Raw genomic sequence first — 18,773 nt, forward strand, 5'->3', positions numbered from 1 at the left:
TGTAGAAAAGCAGACTGAGGTTGCCAAGTGGAGCAAGTTCAAGGTGATTGTTACCAGCGAGGAGGTGCCCACTTCCATCTGTAGGACATCAGCCTGCCACACCCTCCGTCGTCCTGGTGAGGGCGGGCCAGTGCAGAGCAAGGTTGGCAAGTTCCACGTGGCGCCTTGCACGATGACAGGGCCATGCGGCTCTGTGCTAATGCTTCTCCTCCCCGCCTTACTGCCCTGGTCCCTGTTCCTACGAAGCCGTAGCTGCTGGCACATCTTGATGACTCCTATGCCCCATGCCAGTTCTGCCAAGGCCACCTTTGATGCCCCAGCTCTGATATCTGGAAAGAGACTGCTCCCCAAGTCTCCCTGCCAGGAATACACTGATCTGCGCCAGAGTGTCCAAAGGGGGCCACTAGTGGGAACTTTGCACAAAATAAATCAAGGAATTAAACCCAAAAGCAAACCCACCAACAAACAAAAATGCGTAGGCACACAGACCCAGAATCTACTAAGGAGCAGGCTCTCTTGCGGGCTTCCTCCGGCCTGTGGTTTACGGGCAAGGCCCTTAGTCAGGGTGCTGGTGAACTGGTCTCTCACCTTGGTTCTCGCGTGATTCTCCTTGATCCCCAAGGCAGATCCCTTTAACTCTCCCAACCTCACTATTCTCAGCTGTGTAATAATTCCCACTACCGCCTCCTTACGGGATTATTGTGAAGCTCAAACCAGTTAACGCATGTGGAAGAGCTTCAGAAATTGCCAAAGAGGCCCGGCGATCTAGCCCAGCAGCACAGCGCCTGCCTGGGAAGCGTGCGGTTGTGAGTTCAATTCCCAGTATCACCCCACCAAAAAAAAAAAAAGAAACTGCCAAAGGCCTAGGACATAGTAATAGTTGCGCCCTGCCCCCCAGTGTCCCTGAGGCTCTGCTGCATGTTCTTGCAGCCTTTCTTCCCAGTTGCCCCTCTCCTGTGTCCTGCGCTACAGCCAAATGCAAATCTGTCCTGGTCTGCACTTGGTCTGACCTCCTACTGCGCCTCCTCCGGGGACGCTCTTTGCTCTTATTTCCTTTGATCAAACGCTATCCATCCTTCCTGACTCAGCCTCAATGCTACGTTCTCCAAAGACCTTCCCCGATCCTCCCAAAGGGAAGTCAAGTCTCTCTGCTCTGCTGTCCCGGAGCAACTATCTCTAGGGCAGCGACCTCTTTCTGACTTGCGTGGCTATTTGTGCACAGAGCTGATGTTTCCAGGATACTGTGAGCCTGAGGATACTGTCCGCGTCTCAGGGGCTCCTGCATCTGCTAGGACCAGTGTGCTCTGGGCACCTGGTATCATGATACTCGGTTGCAGTGGATTGGAGTGGACCTCAAGAGGTGATCGATGGCGTTGGAGCTTAGAGGCAGAAGATGCGTGGCCAGGCTCCAGGGATCAGGCCTATAAATATCTTCTGACAGAAAGGTCCAACTTCAGAGCCTAGCAATTTTAGATCATATTTGCATTGGAGGCTTTTAAAGTAGCAAAACTTTAGATTTATGTCTTCATGAACAGATGTGGAAAGGAAAATCAATTCCTCATAGGATTGGCTTATTTGTTTTTTATTGCAGTGCTAAATATTATGCACCAAGTGACAAATTAATACATAAATTGACCTAGAGACATCAACATCACGGGATGGATGATGAGAAGGGAGAGGAGTGGCCTGGGTCCTGGGGGCTAGGCGGGGCCGGCGCCTGCACACTGCCTGTCAGTCAAATCAGCTTCCCAGGAAGACGCTGAAGGTGCCAATGACTCCAATCAAGTGTTAAAAGAGGTCAGACTGTCAGAAGAAGGAAGCCACTCACACACTTTGTTGAGGGGACATGTGGCATGAAAGATGGTCCCGTGCCAGGGCTGCTGGGAGATGTCATTTGAAGGGCCTGGCAGCACCCAGGTCCCTGTCGGAGACCATCTCCCCAGAGAGTACATCTTTCCCTCCCGGATGAGAGGAGACATCGGAGTAACATCAGAGACCCTGAGAGAGGTGCCCTGTGGGGACGGCAGAGGCTACCTGCTCCCCACTGGCATGAGCTTCCTCAACAGGTCCAGTCCCAGAGCCCAGGGCACAGTGAGCCAGGAGGCAAGATAGGACCCAGGGAGAAGAGGAAGCAGCTCAGTCCCTGGCCAGCTGTCCCATAGCCCCGGCTTCCTGGGACAGAGGAGGGCCTCAGCGAGGCGTGGGAGCTGGGACCCACCAGAGAATGCCATGGCTAGCTGCTGGGAGCTGACGCTGTTGCAGGCTTTCGGAGAAAACAGATCAGGCAGAAAGAGCACGTCTATTCTCTAAAGAAAAATTCCATGAAAGTGGAAAAAAACGAAAAGCTACTGCTTTCCCCAGAGGAGGGGATGACACATAACAGACAAAGCTTGCTAAACACCAACAGCTAGCTTCCAGCCCTGGAGAAAGGGCGAGAGAGAAAGAGAGAGGGTGGGGGGTGGGAGAGAAAGAAAGGAGGGAGAGGGAAGAGGGGGAGAAGAGAGAGGAGAGCATTTTCTATATGTCTGGCCACTCTCAGGTTTTATCATGATGGGACCCTGGATGCCCTTTAGGAAGAGCAATAGAACAGGGGAGGTTTGCATCCGCAGGAAGCGGTACCCGGATGCCACGAATGACAGGTGGGTGTGCTTATCCCTCAGACACAGGTTGAAATCACCGACCATGCATCAAGGGCTGGGGTTCCAGGGACAGAAATGCCCAGAGAGGCGAAGATCCCAGGAAATAAAGAGGCTCAAGCATCGGCCGTCAGTACCTGGTCAAAGGAGGGTTTGCCTGGGAGTGGAGAGGGCCGCTTTGGTGAGTGAGCCCCAGCCTGGCTGAGAAGGAGAAGCAGGAGGGAGCACAGGTGTGTGAGGCAGAGCCATTTCCATGCCGCCCGGGGACTCCCATTCAATTAAAACTGATTCTAAAGAAACAACTGTAACACTGCCACGTCCCTATTCCCAAGCAAGCTGGCCTGACAAGCCTTGCAGTGCCGGGGCAACTGCACGTCCCGTGGTCGTTGGCTCCTTTGGGGACAGAATGGAATTCTATAAACCAACAGCGTCTACAAGGCATTAATTAGTATTGATTCGGGGCACAGTGAAAACATCTTCATTTCTTGAGCATTACTCCCAAGTATTTATATGCATCTCAGAAAGTTGTATGTAAATCAAGACCTGAGTGCTCAAAGACGATGGCTCCATTTCGCCGGCGGAGCCAGACGCTGGGAGACACGCGATGGAGCTGACTAGCTTTTGCAGTGCGCTCAAGGTACTAAAGTAATTTTTCCCGTGCTACATACGGCTCTAGCCTTAAAAAAAAAAATCCTGGGGAATTTATGGCTCTGAGAAAGATAGCAATTAAGGATGGAGGCTTTCAGATTTCAATTGTCTTTACGGTTTGGGGTCTTTTCAAAATCTGCCCTGTCACTACGCTGAGCCTCTCAGAAGGGACAGAAGTCATGCACCCTTCAGGCCTTCCCCTGACTTCAGACTTTGTGGAAAACCCTGCGTTTTAAGGCTGCATGCAGATGTCAGAAGTACTATTAAGTTGTTCAGATCTCCCAAGAGAGCATAAAGGGAAAATCTGTTCACCATTTGTTTTTAAATCAGTGGCAGCGGGAAGCAAGGACGAGAAAAAACTGAGAGTGTGGGGGAAGGGAGGCTGCCTGGGGCTCCCAGCCACCTGGCCTCCTTGGCCTGGCCCTTGTTCAGGGTGCAGGTCCGACAGCCTGCGGGGCCATCCTGCTCCCAGCCCAGCCCTACCTCCTCTACTCCCCAGGGGAGCACAACCCAGGGGCTCTTTCCGGGAAGCCTGCACACAAGTCTGATCTCAGTCCTTCCAGAAACCCCTGCCCAAGACAGGGAGGAAGCAAGGTTTGCAGTGTTTTTCACAGGTGGACAGAGCTGGGGGCGGTAGTACACACAGTACACACCTGTAATCCCAGCACTAGGGAGGCTGAGGCAGGACCCCTGCCAAGCAGAGTTCAAGGCCAGCCTGGGCTACATAGTGAGTTCAAGGCCAACCTGAACTACACAGCAAGTCCCTGTCTTAGAAAATGAAGCAAAACAAATTAGGCGGACAACTGTTTTCAAATATAGAAAAGACACACAAGCCAGTGAGTAAATAGCCCTGGGTTGCCCATAATTGCACTCCGATAATTCAATCACCTTCCTAAAGCCTTGTTTATGAGCACATGAGGCTCTTGGGGGACACCCAGAGATAAACCATGACAGATAAAGTTTGAACATCTAAAAAGTCTGAATAGATCAACTAGGATAAAGTCACTAAGTTACTTTAAGTATGAATGGTTTGGGCCTTTAAAGTTAAAAGGCTCTGCACAGTTCCTTAATTTTTTTTTTTCATTTGCAACGGTAAATTTTCCTTTACATTTCTTCTCTCTCTCTCTCTCTCTCTCTCTCTCTCTCTCTCTCTCTCTCTCTGCCTCACTGGATTTTAATTAGTTCTGCCTTTGCATGTGGACAAGGAAGTAGCTTGAGGCCCAGGACTAAACCTCATGCCTTCCCTTTTGGAGGTTAGAGCTAATTCCTCCAGCCACACTCCTTCCAGTTAACAGACGATGTACCTGCTGATCTAGGATGCTCAAGAAGGCCCAGAAAAATCATGTCAAAATGAACCCAAGAATTCTCCCCAAAGTCCTTGAATTTTACACATTTATTTGTGCATGATACGGATGCCAGGGCCTTATAGTCTCCCTTCTGTCAATCATCTCTTCCATTCATAGGACGAAAACTGCTCCAATGCATGAGTCAGAGAAACACTGTACAATTATGCATTATAGAGATTCGTACCATCACACTCTGGCTTTATAAAAACCCAGTAGTATCTTGCAAAGCTCCCCGGAGCACAGATGGGGACCATTCAGGCTGGGTTCAGATCCTAACTCTGTCAGCTGCTAGCTTGAGAATTTGGGAAAATCATTTAGATCCTCTGTAGCTCAGTATGCAAAGTGGAGATGCTGACACTGGCCCTGAGCCTACAGAGCTGTATAAGGATTACACATGTTAATTACCCCAAGCACTCAGACCAGTGTCCGTCACAGCATAACACTGTGCTGCTTGTTTGTGCTGAAGATGGAACCCAGGGTCTTACTTGTATTAGGCCAATATTCTGCCACTGAACAGGACAACTGTTTTCAAATATAGAAAAGACGCACAAGCCAATGACTAAATAGCCCTGGGTTGCTCTCCCAACCCCATGCTATGTCATTTCTAGACCAGGGACTGCACTGTGAGTGACCGTGAGCTCACAGACCTTGCAGTCTCTCTGCAGAGACCTTAGCAGTCATTTATGAGCATTTGCCTAGCTAGACGGCTCTTTTCCCCACATTTTAATGACAAAAGAAATACTCAGAGTTTGCAGGCTATAAATTATTGTGCCTTTAGACTCCAATTATTCACTTCAACTCATTTTTCTGAATGCTCAAATTTTACCTTCACGCCCTACTTCAAATGGCTTGCTTTTCCTCCAGTCTAACTGTCAGCTCTCTGGTTCCAATCTTTATTTCATCTCTCCTGGCCTTGAACGATAGCCTCCTAACTAATGTACTCACATTCCTTTAGCAGGTGAGAACCACTGTTGGCTTCCTACTGTCCTCTGTAGTATTCTAGATGCTCCCTGCATGCCCCGAACCTGATGTCCTCTTCTTCCCTATCTTTTGCCAACAGTCACATTGGGTTACTTTGTTGTTCATTCTTTCACCCAGCTGGTACTTATGGGGGTGCTCAAATAAGCGAGGCTCTGACTTCCAAAGGCATGCTATATTAATAGAATCACAAATTATGTTCTTTGGGGGTGCATCTGGCTTCTCTCACTCTGCATAATTATTTTGCAATTCATCCATATTGCAGTGTGCATCAACAACTTGTTCCTTTTCACTGCTGAGTAGCATTCCATTGTATGGATATACCACATTTGTTAATTCATGTATCTGTTGATGGGCATTTGTATTGTTTCCACTTGCTGGCCATTGTCTGTTACAAATAAAGTTTCTACAAACATTTGCATGTAGATTTTTGTGTGGATTTCATTTTCCTGGGCAGATATCAAGGGATGAAACACCTGGGTCGCATAGTAACTGTGTTTTACTTTTAAGAGACTGTTTTCCAAAATGTTTGTACTTTGCCCATTGTCTCTGGCCATGAATGAAGGCTCTAGTTGTTCCACTCAAGAGAGTTTTGTTCGGTAAGGCCGTGGCAGGAGGGTGAAAGTGTGTGTGACGCTAGGACGATATCATATAATCCTTGTGACAAAAGCAACTGAGCAAGTTGAGTGAGAGGGTTGCAGCAGAGCAGAAATTTTGTCTTAGGCCAGCCAGCTCACTGAGGTCTGCGGCATTTGGGGTGTACACTCCAGGCGGTGGGAACTCATTGTAGGCTTCGTGTGGCCTTGTCTGTGCAGTTTCCTGTCTTCTCAGTCTCCCTTATAGCGTTCTTCCTTAGAACGTGCTCCTCTATAGTCTCGATAATGCCCATGGAAAGTTCAAGCCCCAACTGTTTTTTTTTTTTTTCTTTTGGCAGAGGATACCGGGAATCAAACTCAGGAGCTTGCGCTTGCCAGGCAGGCGCTGCCCCACTGAGCTGTATCCTCAGCCCCCGAAGCCAGCTGAAATGCTGCCTTGTCTTCAGGTTCATCCCTTTCTTATCTGAACCTCACCCGCAGCCCTGAGTCACAGTGGGCCTCTAATTACAGGTGGGTTCTCTGCAATTCTCTGACAGCAGAGAATGCAGCTGGTTCACGCAACGCTGCCCCCAAGACCAACCCCTTTCAGAGGATATATCTCTAGGTTATCTGCTTCGGGTCTTTTTTTTTTTTTTTTTAAATGTAAAGTCCAAAGTAAAATAACATTTTAAATCAGCGCAGGTATAAATCTTGCTGCTCATTTTGCTGAGACCAAAATGAGAAAATGTGGACTGATTCCAAGGAAGAAAAAAATTACCCTGCCTCTCCCCTGGCTTCACTTGGCTTTGCTCATCCCAGCCTCTCTATCCTTTGCTCTTTTATGCTCACCAGGTCTCCTTCACTCAAGCGTGGCTAATTATGTAATTAGTGAAAGAGCAACAATTGTGCAGAGAAAATGGCTATGTGTTTATGGAAGTTCAATGACTCACAATGTCTAAGGAAACCATTCGCTAAGGCCCAGAAAAAAAATAAAAAAGCAGCAGGACTGGGCCCCAGCTAGCCCTTGGCAGGTCCGGGGATGGGGGAGAAGTACCTGTCAGAAAGGAGACCATTCGGAGGCACTGCCCAGGAGCCAGGGGCCCACCCTGATTGGGCCCCATTGCCCATTTCCCTGTCCTCTGAATTCACTCAAGGCAAAATAATCAGCCGAAGCAGAGTCCCCAGGAAGTGGTACTAATGCGGTTTTAAGCAGCCCGATCAATGACCTTTGCTTGATGCGCATCTTTTCTGTCTCTTTCCCCAGCTGTCTTCAAGACATTAAAGTACTAAAGAACATAGAACCTAACTACTATCCTCTGAAACCCTGCTGTGATTTCCAGGGCGTTCGGCTCTGCCTTTGCCTGCACTTGTTTTAGCAGCTGGATGGAGGGTATCGATAAAATGTGTGAGTGTTTCAGTTCAGAATCTGTAGGCTGGTTTGCGCTCATATCAGACCTCTTTGCTCTGGCGGTGGTTCCAAATGCCAGGGAATGCCACCTGTGTTTAGAGTGTGTGTTGATCATGGCAAGTGCCAACAGTACTTGGGCCTGGCTGCTTTATTAAACTGCCTTTTAAAAGATCAATGGCTTTGACATTGACTCAATCTCCTGAGCACACGAGAGGGCCCTGCGACAATTTGCATTTTATAACCTGTTTTCTACTGTTTGAAAGTCCAGCAGACTCTGCTAGGATTTCCTCTGAGGTCTCCCCGGACACCCTGCCTGGGCTATCGCTGGGCCATTGTATTTTATTTGCCATCAGAGACCGCGGATGACAGAGGATGGAGGCGCCACGGATGTCCCCTTGCTTCCTAACAGGTGGAGGGCGTGCAGCTGGTGGGCTCGGCTGAGGCGGGCACAAGGATTCCAGATGCGAAGACCAGCGGCAGCGCTTCTTCTCTATCCTGGAGTGGCGTGAGCTTTCAGCAGAGGACCTCATCTGCTTTGCTAAATTGACAATTTCCTTTAGCAGGAAATAAAGGCTCATACTGAGTTTCAGACTAACTACAGAGTAAGAAATAGCTTCACTTTTTAAAGACTGCCTTTTAAGACATTCGGCATGTAACCTAATTTCATTTGATGGACTTTGTTTTTCCTTCTCCATTTGCTGCCTAGAAATGTGTTTCATTATCTCCTGCGGAATTGGGGCAGGGAGGGCGAGCGGGCGAGTCACAGTTCCCTGGGCCTGAAGTGCGCTGAAGAAATAAATCCAAACTATTAAATACAATTAAAATAAACGACAAGGGCAGCAATCCCAGTGGATCTTCTGTCTCAAACACTTCCCATCCCCCAGCTGTCCCAGGAAGGGGCACTTCCTGGGCCCCTCAGGTTCCGTTTCATGAGCAACGGGAAAAGAGCAGACTAAAGAGAAACAAGATGTGGAGCCTGGTGGCACATGCCTGGAATCTCAGCTACTCAGGAGACTGAGGCTGGGGGATCGTGAGTTCAAGGCCAGCCTGGGCAACTTCCCAAGACCCTATCTCACAGTTAAAAATGAGAAGAACAGAGGTAGAGTGTCTCTGGATTGGGTTTCCAGCTACACCATCTACCAAAAAAAAAAAAAAAGCAAAAGACAACCCATTCACACAGATGTCATTCAGGGAAAGTAGTTTTCACTGGAGAGAAAAGTTTCCAAAGTTTTCATGCACTTGGACCCTGTTATGATATAACACATTCGCCTTTTGTTTCAGATTTTTAAAATTTAAACCTTCTAAAGTGTTCTAACATGAAGACGGGATCTTATCATTAAAAAGTAATTATAATGGAATATGATTTCCTGGAATAAAAAGCATGAATTGAGAATCATCTTTCTGAATACTACCCAGATAGGAGGCGAGCAAAGACACAGTGGAGGAGAGGAAGTCAACCTTTTAATTGAGAAGGAGCTATCAGGCAGTCTGTCAGGCAGGAAAGACACCCACGCCAGGGCCTCTCAGTACCGAGATGTCCTTGTGGCTCCGGGTGCCCCGGGCAGGTGCAGATGAACTTACTTGATGTCGCACAAAAGGGCCACGCCTCTCAGGATCCAGTGATCCGGAGACAGCACCGTGCGCAAGTACACCACCGTGATGAAGGTCAGATCGGTCCGCCGGGGTTTCTTGTAAATAGGACACACGTACAGCTTGGGGTCCTTGGGCGCCGTGGAGTTAATAGCAAAAATATGCAGCACCGGCAGCATCGTGAAGAGCACCTTGGGGGTGGACTCCGTGAGCTTCCCGTTCCGCCTGTCCCAGGCTGCGCCGTCCATGTACAGCCCGTAAATGTACACGCCTTCCTGGAAGAGCCAAGCGTAAGGGAGCAGGATTACAATAGCGCAGGTGCTTAGGATGACACCCATTACTGTCATACTGTTGTCAGTTTGGCGAGAAAACATACACGGGTCTTAAAATGTTACTAGACGAGGGACGCACGGCTGGGCACTGGGCCCGATTTTCCCCTTTGGTGTCATAGGCAGTGGGGCTGGGGACAGCATGGAAGTGTCCTGGTATTGCTTACTGCAGTGTGGCGTGACCTGTTTTGGCAACACAGGAGTCAAATCACCTCTGTGTGCAGCCAAAGGTCTCTAAAAGTTCTCACTGGAGTTGTGCAGAGTGGGGGAGTGAACAGAATTCAGAGCTGGGCTATTGCTGGGTGCTATTTGTTTTTTTTGTTTTTTTGTTTTTTTGTTTTTTTTTTCCAGTACCAGGAATCGAACTCATGACCTCGCACTTGCCAGGCAGGCGCTGTGCCGCTGAGCTACATCCCCAGCCCCAGAGCTGGGATCTCAACCCGAGCTGGCCAAGCCAACCTGCGCCTCAGCGGCTTCTCCATCCCTGTACGCAGGGGAGCATCAGAGCGCCCCATGAGGCCTGCCGCGGTACAGCAAGAGGGCAAGGAGGGACGCGGTTGGGACTGCTGTACCTGCCGTCTTCCTCAGCATCTCTCCCATACATTAGGACCTGCCCTCACGCTCCTCACCATCAAACCAGAGAAACAAGACACACAGGTCCAGGAAAATTGTTTAAAAGATCTGAATAATGGCTTCACTTGTTACTGGGGCTTTCAGCTGAAGCGCCCCTAGCAGTGCCTGTGTTTGGCGGGCAAAGGAGAGCGGGTAGGCACCCCAGGCAGGAGCAAGCCCACAAAGAAAGGCAGCACGGGTGGAGAACCCCAAGCGCCTTATTTAGCAGAAGGTTCAACAGTTAGGGCTTGGCCAGCAAGGAGTGCAGACTCCATGCTGAGGGGTCTGCACCTTTTATCTTGCAGGCAGTAGGGAGCCACAGAACAGCAGACAAGAAAAAGAAGGGCTGGGGGGGGGGTTGGGGCGGGGTCCTCATGGGGGAGCTCCAAGAATCATGCAGGCTCATAAAGTGTACTTACGTAGAAGATGGTGACCAGTTTTCCAGTTCCAGTGAGGAGAGGCAAGGAGAATTAAATGTAGATTAACATAAAGGGCATGGAGATTAGTGGCGAAATGCCTTCTGAAATGCTCCCTTACGGGCTCCCAACTTGAAGAACATATTTTTAAAATTGCAAACAAAGGCATGCTGTTGGATGGCAAAATCTTGGGCAGTCTCAGAAAATCAGGACATATAGAGAGTTGTAGCATTATCTTAATTAGCTTAGTGCTTGATAATTATCTACACGAACAATGCGACAACTCAGAAACTATCCTACCTATAGTAAACTATCTCTCCAGGGACCTTTCAATCTCAGGACCTTAAAAAATCAGCCAGAAGGTGTGATGGATGGAATAATGTCACCCCAAATTCATGTCCATTTAGAAGCTCAGAGTCAGGCCGGGTGTTGGTGGCACACACCTGTAATCTCAGCACTCAGAAGACTGAGGCAGGAGGATCGCTGTGACTTTGAGGCTACCCTTGGCTACAAAGTGAGCTCAAGACCAGTCTAAACTGCATAGTGAAACCCTGTCTCAAAGAAAAAAAAAAAAGAAAAAGAAAAAGAAAAAAAGCAGCTCAGAATGCAACTATTAGAATGGGAACTTTGCAGTTGTAACTAGTTTAGATAAGGACATACCAGGTATGGTGGCTTATCTAATGGTCGACTTGTAACCCCCAGCTGAACTGAGTCAGTGCGGTGCTGGGTGTGGAAGGCCCACCTGAGGACTGTTGCCAGCAGCATAAAAGGAGAACTGAAGGGAAGATGGTGGCCTGTTGGTTCTCTTGGAGAAACTTGTCACACTGGCTTTCCTGATATGAACTCAGCTGTTATCATCACTGGAGGAGCTTGGGTCCTCACTGTCTCTGAGGATGGCTGTGGTTCTCTTCAGGGAAGCTCTGGTCTTTGCCTTGAGCATCGCTTCCTGGATCCAGTGCAGATCCCTCAGCCTGCTGGCACAGATCCTTCATCCCACTGGCGCAGATTCTCTAGCTTCTACCACTGAGCTTTGGGCCTTCCCCATGCAGATCCTTGAAGCAGACTTGCACGAGACATTGTCGTGGGCTCTAGGCTGCTAGCTGGGCTTGTGGTGGGGGCATTGCTGTGGGCTCTGGGATCCAGGCCCTCAGCAGGATTCCTTGGGTCTCCAGTGTGTGGACAGATCTTGTGCACTCTTCTGCATTTGACTTTTGGGGTGAGTATTATAAAATTGTCCTATAAATTACGCATCCTGTACTAAATCTATTCCCTTGTAAACTCTGACTACAACACTGGGTTAGGGCAGGCCTTCAATCCAACACGACTGGTGTTTTTGTAGGAAGAGAAGACACGCAGAGATACCCAAAGGGAAGAAGGTGTGACAAGGAAAGCAAAGACTGAGGACTGTCAACCATCACCGGAATCTAGGAGAGAAGCACAGGATAGGACTGTGCTAGGACTGTCCCTCAGGAAAATGATGCCCAGGAGCCATCTATTCCAGCCACCCTTTCAGCAGGCCACTGACCTCTGGAAAAGCCTCAGAGACAGGACCCCCGCCTAGACCTGTGGGCTTTGCACTGCCACTCCAGAAGCCTAGAGGACAGAGGACAGAACCAAAGAGAATTTCCTCAGCCTTAATAGCCAGTGGAGTTTGTCTTGCTAGGTTTTGGACTTCTCTGGACTTGCTAGGTTTTGGACATCACCCCTCCTTTTCCCCCTCTGTTTTTCCCTTTGGGAGTGGGAATGTTTCTCCCATTCCCATCACTGTATTTTAGAGGTGCGTAATTTGTCTAGATGAGGCCTGAGTTGGAACAGAATGAATGTATTTTGCAAGTGAGACAGACATGAACTTGGGATGGAGCAGAGATGGAATGTCCTACACCGAATCATGTCCCCCTCCACATTTTTATGCGGAAGCCACAAATGTCAATGTAATGATGATTGGAAATGGGGACTTTGAGAGATGCTCAGGTCACAAAGGTGGGGCCCTGGTCTGATGGGATTAGTGCCCTTGTAGAAGACATATAAGATAGCTTGATCTTCCTCTCTGTGCCATGCAAAGATTCAGCAACAAGGCAGCCGGCATAAACCAGCAAGAGGACCCTCCCTAGAAACTGACCATAATGGCTCCCCGATCTTGGGCTTCCAGCTCTAGAACTGTGAGAAAACAAATTTCTGTTTAAACAACAAAAATCCTCCCTCAGAGTCTCCTTCTAGAAGAAGAAACCAATGCTACCCGCACCTTGACTTAGGACTTCTGGCCTCTTGAACTGCAAGGGAGTACATTTCCATTGTTTTTAGCCACCCAGGTTGTGAAGCTTTATTACGACAGCCCCAGGAAGCAAATACAGACTTGGAGTCCCAGAAGCCGGGTGCTGGTGTAGCCAATACTTGCAGATGTGGAAGTGACTTGGGAACTGCATGATAGGTGGAAGTCAGAAGAATCTTAAGACATATGGTTGAAATAACCCAAATTACCTTAAAGAGAGGTTGGTGGAAATACAGAGATTGAAGGCGTTTATCATGAGGTCTCAGATGCAATAAGAATATGCTATTGGACGCTAGAGGAAGGATGGCTCTTGTTGTAAAGTGGCAGAACACATGGCCAGAACTTGGAAATCACCTGCTCCAGCCCCTTTGTTTGAAAAATTAGGGGATGAAAATCAGACAAAAGGAAAACAGGCTTAAGGTGTATTAGTGGGTGTCTGGGTGGGTCCTGTACCAAGCCTACAAGATGGCGCTTCAATCTCCCAACTTCCTTCAGTGAGGCTGAACTGTCATAGAAGGGGATGGACTTGCCCAAGTTTGTTGAGCAGATGAATGTCCAAGCAGGGGTTCTGGATGGCATCTGCTTACCTCAGGGCATCCGTCCTCCCCCAGCTGGGTATCTTTCCATCCTAAGTTCCAAAGTTAGAGAGGGACATGTGACATGACTCTGTTACCGCACATGCTTCTGAGCGACCCACAGCAGTAGCTCGAGATGTGTGGAAAACCCTTTCAATCTGACACAAGCTTCCCTTGTCATTACTGAGGAAGAGCGCGGAGTGGTGGTGCACACTTGTAATCCTAGCACTCCGAGAGGCTGAGGCAGCAGGAAGATCACAAATTCAAGCCCAGTCTGGGCAACTGAGTGACTTAGTAAGACACTCTCCCAAAATTGAAAATAAATACATAAAAAGGACTTGGATGTAGCTCCCTGTGATGGCCAATCTCCAGTGCTTAGGAACAAAACCAAAAGTAGCCTAGAGAGTTCTAGGGCTTGCTAGGCTTTGGCATTAACCTCTTACTCGGGCAGATGAAGGAGGCTTTGCTTTTGAGGTTTCCTGGTTACGGCAGAGAAAACCTTCACTGCAAAGCAAACAGACTTAACTGAGGTACTCAAGGCTGGTTTTGGCAGAACTTGAACTCCCATCCCCGGATCCAGAATTGCTCCGGTAGCACCTACCGCAGGCGGGGCAGTGATTTCCTCCTTGGTCTGCCGCAGAACTTCATTGTGGATGGTTACAGTGTCCAGGGCCCAGCCTTTGTGGGCACGAGTCACTTCCTGCCTCATGGCTGTGAGGAAGCCTGAAGAAAAAAAGGAAGACTTTGTTGCGTTGGTGTAGTCTGCGTTAGAGACAAGCCGGAAGTGATGTGGGTGGTATTTGCCGATCAATCACCACGCCTCATGCCCATCCCAAGGGGAGCTGAGCCCAAACCCCAGGGGGCCATTTCTCCCAGTGTTTTGTTTCTATGGGGACTGCTATGAGGTAAATCTTTCCTGGCAGCTGACAGCAGAACAGCGCTCTTTCCGTCTTACCCTGGGGCTTTGGTTTGAAAGTCTCCTGAGATTCCAACTGCTTGAGTCCTATAAGGGTCATAACCCGTTCTAGCTCATAGTCTCTATTTGAAGACACAATATGGAATGTGTGACCGGAATGGTGAAGTATTCTGAGAAGCAGCCTTCCAATTAAACTCCAATCAAACCATTATCAAGCTTCTATTTGCTATAATGGAACAATTTCATTTAGTCCAAGGAAATAAGGCATAATGCCATAATAGGAAACCCGCCTTTCAATTTGATCAAACAAAGCAATCACACCGGAAAGGAAAGCTACATGTTTCAATGTGCATAATACAGTTATTTTAAGATAATACGTGGCTCCATATCTTGTGGCCTTTCTTTAAACCTAATATTTGCAAATCATGCCATTCAATTCAATAAGAGAAGTCTTTCTTGCAGAGCGGCATTTTCTATTAGAAAGAATACCCTAAACTTCCAAGTGGACTTTAAAACCTTGAGTTTCCATCTGTGACCTGTGCGTTACAGTTCAGCCTCTGTGTAAATATTGCAAATTATGAGGCTCTTCAGAGGGTAGGATTTTGGAGTGTGTGTGTCCTTGCTCCTATTAAATAGTCAGCTCAGAGCCAAACCAACACACAAGTGATAACATGTTTCTGGGCTTGAACGGAAGGCCAAGGAGAGGGAGAGTGGCCAGGCATGATCCCTGACACCGAGGTGAGATTCCTTAGAGAGGGAGAGAAAGGACACTACCCAGCCTGGCTTTACTTGAATCTAGTCCTCCTCATTCCTAAATTAGACACACAGAGAACCATTTGTGTGGCCATTTCTTCCATTCATCTACTCTCTGTAGAGTGGCCACTGTGTATCACTCCGGGTGGGATGGGCACAAAGATGAAAAGACGATCATCCATCGAGCCGGTATTGAAGGAGCTCAGTCTACAGAGCTACGGGCAGCGGGGCATGCCTGTGGTTCCAGCTTAGAAGGAGGCTGAGGCAGAAGGAGCACAAGTGGGGCTGGGGATTTAGCTCAGAGGCACAGCACTTGCCTGGCAAGCGCAAAGTTGTGAGTTCGATTCCCAGTACCAGAAAAAACAAAAACAAACAAACAAACAAACAAACAAAAAACAAAGAAGGAGCACAAGTTTGAGGCCAGCCCCCTGGATAATTCAGAAAGACCCTGTCTCAAAATTTAAATGTTGAGGAAAAAGTCTGGGGATGTAGCTCAGCAGGAGAGCACATGCCTAGCCACGCACAAGGCTCATCATCCAATCCTGCAAAAGAAAAGAAAAAAGAAAAGAACAGGAAAAAGGAGCTCAGTGAGGGTTCATGGAGTGAGGGGGGTGTTAGCACAATGTTGTTATGGACACAGGTGTGAACAAAGCTCAAGCAGCAGCTTAAAGAAGGCTTAAGGGAGAAGACAGAGTGGAATGGGATGCTTGAAAGATGCGTAGGAGTTTGTGAGATGGGACAGTTTGCATCAGAGGAAGAGCATGTGCAAAGGCACGAGGGCTAGGTTAGTGGGGAGGTGACGGTGCGGACAGAGTTAGAACAATGCCAGGTGCATGGCTTTTCAGCATCAGAGTTTGCCCTTGATTTGCACTTGATTCGGTGCATGGTAGGAAGCCACTGACTATTTACAGCAGGCTTAATGATTCAGTTGCATTGGCATCTGAAGAAAACTTGTTCAGGGCTGGGTGTGGTGGCACACGCCTGTAATCCCAGCACTAGGGAGGCTGAGGCAGGAGGATCACTGTGAGTCTGAGGCCAGCCTGGGCTACATAAGTGAGTTCAAGGCCAGCCTGAACTGCATCGTGAGACCCTGTCTCAATAAAAAAAAAGCTTATTCAGTGCACCATTCATATTGAATTTGGGTGCTAAAGAGGAGCCCTTATGGTAATCCAAAAGAAAAGGTAGTCAGAATAAAAAAGGATGATTTAATGATACAAAATGTTGACTTTTGTGAACAGGAGACACGGTGGATATTTGCATACCAGCAGCTGCTGGTCATTGCCTGTACTCTGCCTGGAGTCCCTCGGTGGCCCTGATTTTCAATGGAATCAAACAAAACAATGATGAAATCACGATCGGCATGTGGTTATGCTGACTTCCATTTTGGGGATCCCATATTCTAGTAGTAAAACATTCTGTGTGTTTGCCAGTCGGTGGTATACATGACCACGATAATAAACCCAACTCACCCTTCTAAATCACTCCAGGAAAATGTCATCATCACCATTCAACATTAAGTGTTCCTCCATGCGGTGTATTAGACACGTAATACATCCAAGTTGAGCACTTGGGATTAGACTGACTCCACTTTATGATATTTTGAAATACATCACTGTTCTATGAATCCACAAAGCATAAGGCAGAAAGCATGAATTCTGGTCTTAACCATCCATCCGCACCAGTTAAATACTTGAATTTCTCTAGAATATTTTAAGTTCCAACTAAATTGCAAATTTGACCTCATTCCATATGGCTCTCAAGACAATGCCAGAGGAGCCAGACAAGGAGAGAGCTGGGATCTCTCTTAGTAAGGCATCTGCTTTGTCACTGTCAAAGAGCTCCGAAAACCCTTTGTACAACTAAGAACAGACCAACATTGTTCCTCTTCTTCTGCTGGGGAGTAGGTATGGAAGTATCCAGCAGACTTCAACTGCAGGTCTCCTAATACTTAGCAGGCATGCCTAGTATGCCAGTGGGTGGAATGTAGGACACTCAGCTTAAAAGAAAACGTCAAACAACTATATCTGAGACCTAAGGGTGGAAGGTAGGGAACTGTTCCATGGGCTGTTCTCATTCAAAGAACATGGCGAAAATATGTGTGATAGTTTTGATCTGACTTATTACAAAAAACCATGATCTGTGGCATTTAAGGGGTAGTGAATCTACTTAAGTGTTCATTGTTGAACTAAAAACAAAAAAAAAAGTGAATGACCATCTTTCTTGAAGACTGGTTCCAGGTCTGATGGAAGCAAAATATGCTCTTACTGAAGCCTGTGTAATTCTTTAAAGACTACTGATACAGTTTTCCACATAAGAGCTTGGAAACAAGTGCTTTCAATTTGGCACAAATTTAGTTTTAATCATTTTTAAAGAGGGGGTAAAGTGATTTATACATTCATACGTTTGAAGGAAGAAACAAAAAGTTGAGGAAAGTCTTCAGCAATAATAACCTGTTCTTCAGGAGACTCAACCTCCCACACGGAAATGGGCGATTTGATTATTTAAATGTCAGAATTACAGGTGGTCTAAATGAGGTGCTTACAAAAATTTCTCCCTTGAAACTCATAAAGCATAATGGATTCTCAAAACACTTGTCAAGCTTGTTCTTTCGGAAAATTTCACTTTTGAACTAGGATTACACTTTGGAAATTCAGGCCTAAAGCAACACTTATGTCTTAATTCCTATAACGGTAGTAATCCCGTATTTTAACAAAGCCATCCCTGTTGTTTGACATGTGCAGTCAGCGGGCCTAAAGAAAGCCCTGGGGTGCTTTGCTTCAAGGTCTTTGGAAGGACGAAAGAAATAACTCACTAGGAAGGCTGCTCTTTTCAACTTCATAAAGAGTTGGCTGGGATTCTGCAACGATGAGCCTATAACAAAAATAGGCAACTTTTTTTTTTCTTTAATAAATGAACCGGTCCTTCCGTAATGGGCCTTAGGTTGTGCAGTATTTCCTGTCTAAACAGTTACCAAGCTTCCCAAGAGCATCTTCAAAGATGAGGAGAAATGATGTTCCTGCCACGGGTTCATGACAGGCAGTTTTTCCCCCAAATGAGAAACAAATGTAGTTCATTGCTAAGTTAAATAAAGGTCAGAAATCATTAAACAAAGATGGGGTTGATCCGCTCAGTTGAATGAAAATGCACCAGGCACCTCTCCCGACTTTGCTGGATGCTATAAGGCAAACATCTGAACATGCTGAAGATTAGAGCTGTGTGGAAGCTTGTAAAACTCCCGATTCCCAGACCATGGTCCTGGGGATATAGCTCAGTGGCTTATGTGCCTGCCTGGCAAGTGCAAGGTCATGAGTTCGATCCCCGGTACCACAAAAAAAATAAAATAAAATAAAGAACATCCAGACCACGGTCCAGGTCAGTGATGTCAGAATCTCTGGAGATGTGGCCCAGGCATCCCTGTGGATTCAATGCAGGGTTTCATCTCAGACTCTAATGCTCACAAGAACCACCTGGGTGGCAAGGGGGCTCCTGTTAAAGTGTGGGTTCTAAGGCAGAAGGAAAATCCAGTGTGAGGCCTGAGGTCCTGCATACATTCTATGAGGCTGATGTCCCTGGCTGGAGGATACCATACCAGGTTACAAAGATCTAAGGTCAAGGTTCTGTACACACTTCAACGTCTAATGGAGCTTGGAAGACAACTGCTTGGACAGAGTCCAGAGGTCTCCTCCCCAGAGAGCACCATATAACTGGTTTGGGGTCCCAGG

The 18,773-nt window shown here is 47.5% G+C and overlaps 1 protein-coding gene across 4 annotated transcripts in view; it reads right to left on the reverse strand.

The window, feature by feature from the left end:
- Positions 1 to 9,034: 9,034 nt before the first annotated feature.
- Positions 9,035 to 18,773, reverse strand: part of Dnah8 (dynein, axonemal, heavy chain 8) — a 280,486-nt gene continuing 270,747 nt past the window's right edge. For all 4 annotated transcript variants that reach the window (XM_005389606.2, XM_005389605.2, XM_005389608.2 and 1 more), the window contains exons 92-93: positions 13,984 to 14,105; positions 9,035 to 9,456 (exon numbers count right to left, since the gene is read on the reverse strand). In XM_005389606.2, the coding sequence (XP_005389663.1) occupies positions 9,169 to 9,456; positions 13,984 to 14,105 (410 nt within the window). In that variant the 3' untranslated portion in view covers positions 9,035 to 9,168. The remainder of the gene's footprint in view (positions 9,457 to 13,983; positions 14,106 to 18,773) is intronic.

Source organism: Chinchilla lanigera, unplaced genomic scaffold (genome assembly GCF_000276665.1).
Source record: "Chinchilla lanigera isolate Chin_1 unplaced genomic scaffold, ChiLan1.0 scaffold00036, whole genome shotgun sequence".
NCBI lineage: Eukaryota > Metazoa > Chordata > Mammalia > Rodentia > Chinchillidae > Chinchilla > Chinchilla lanigera.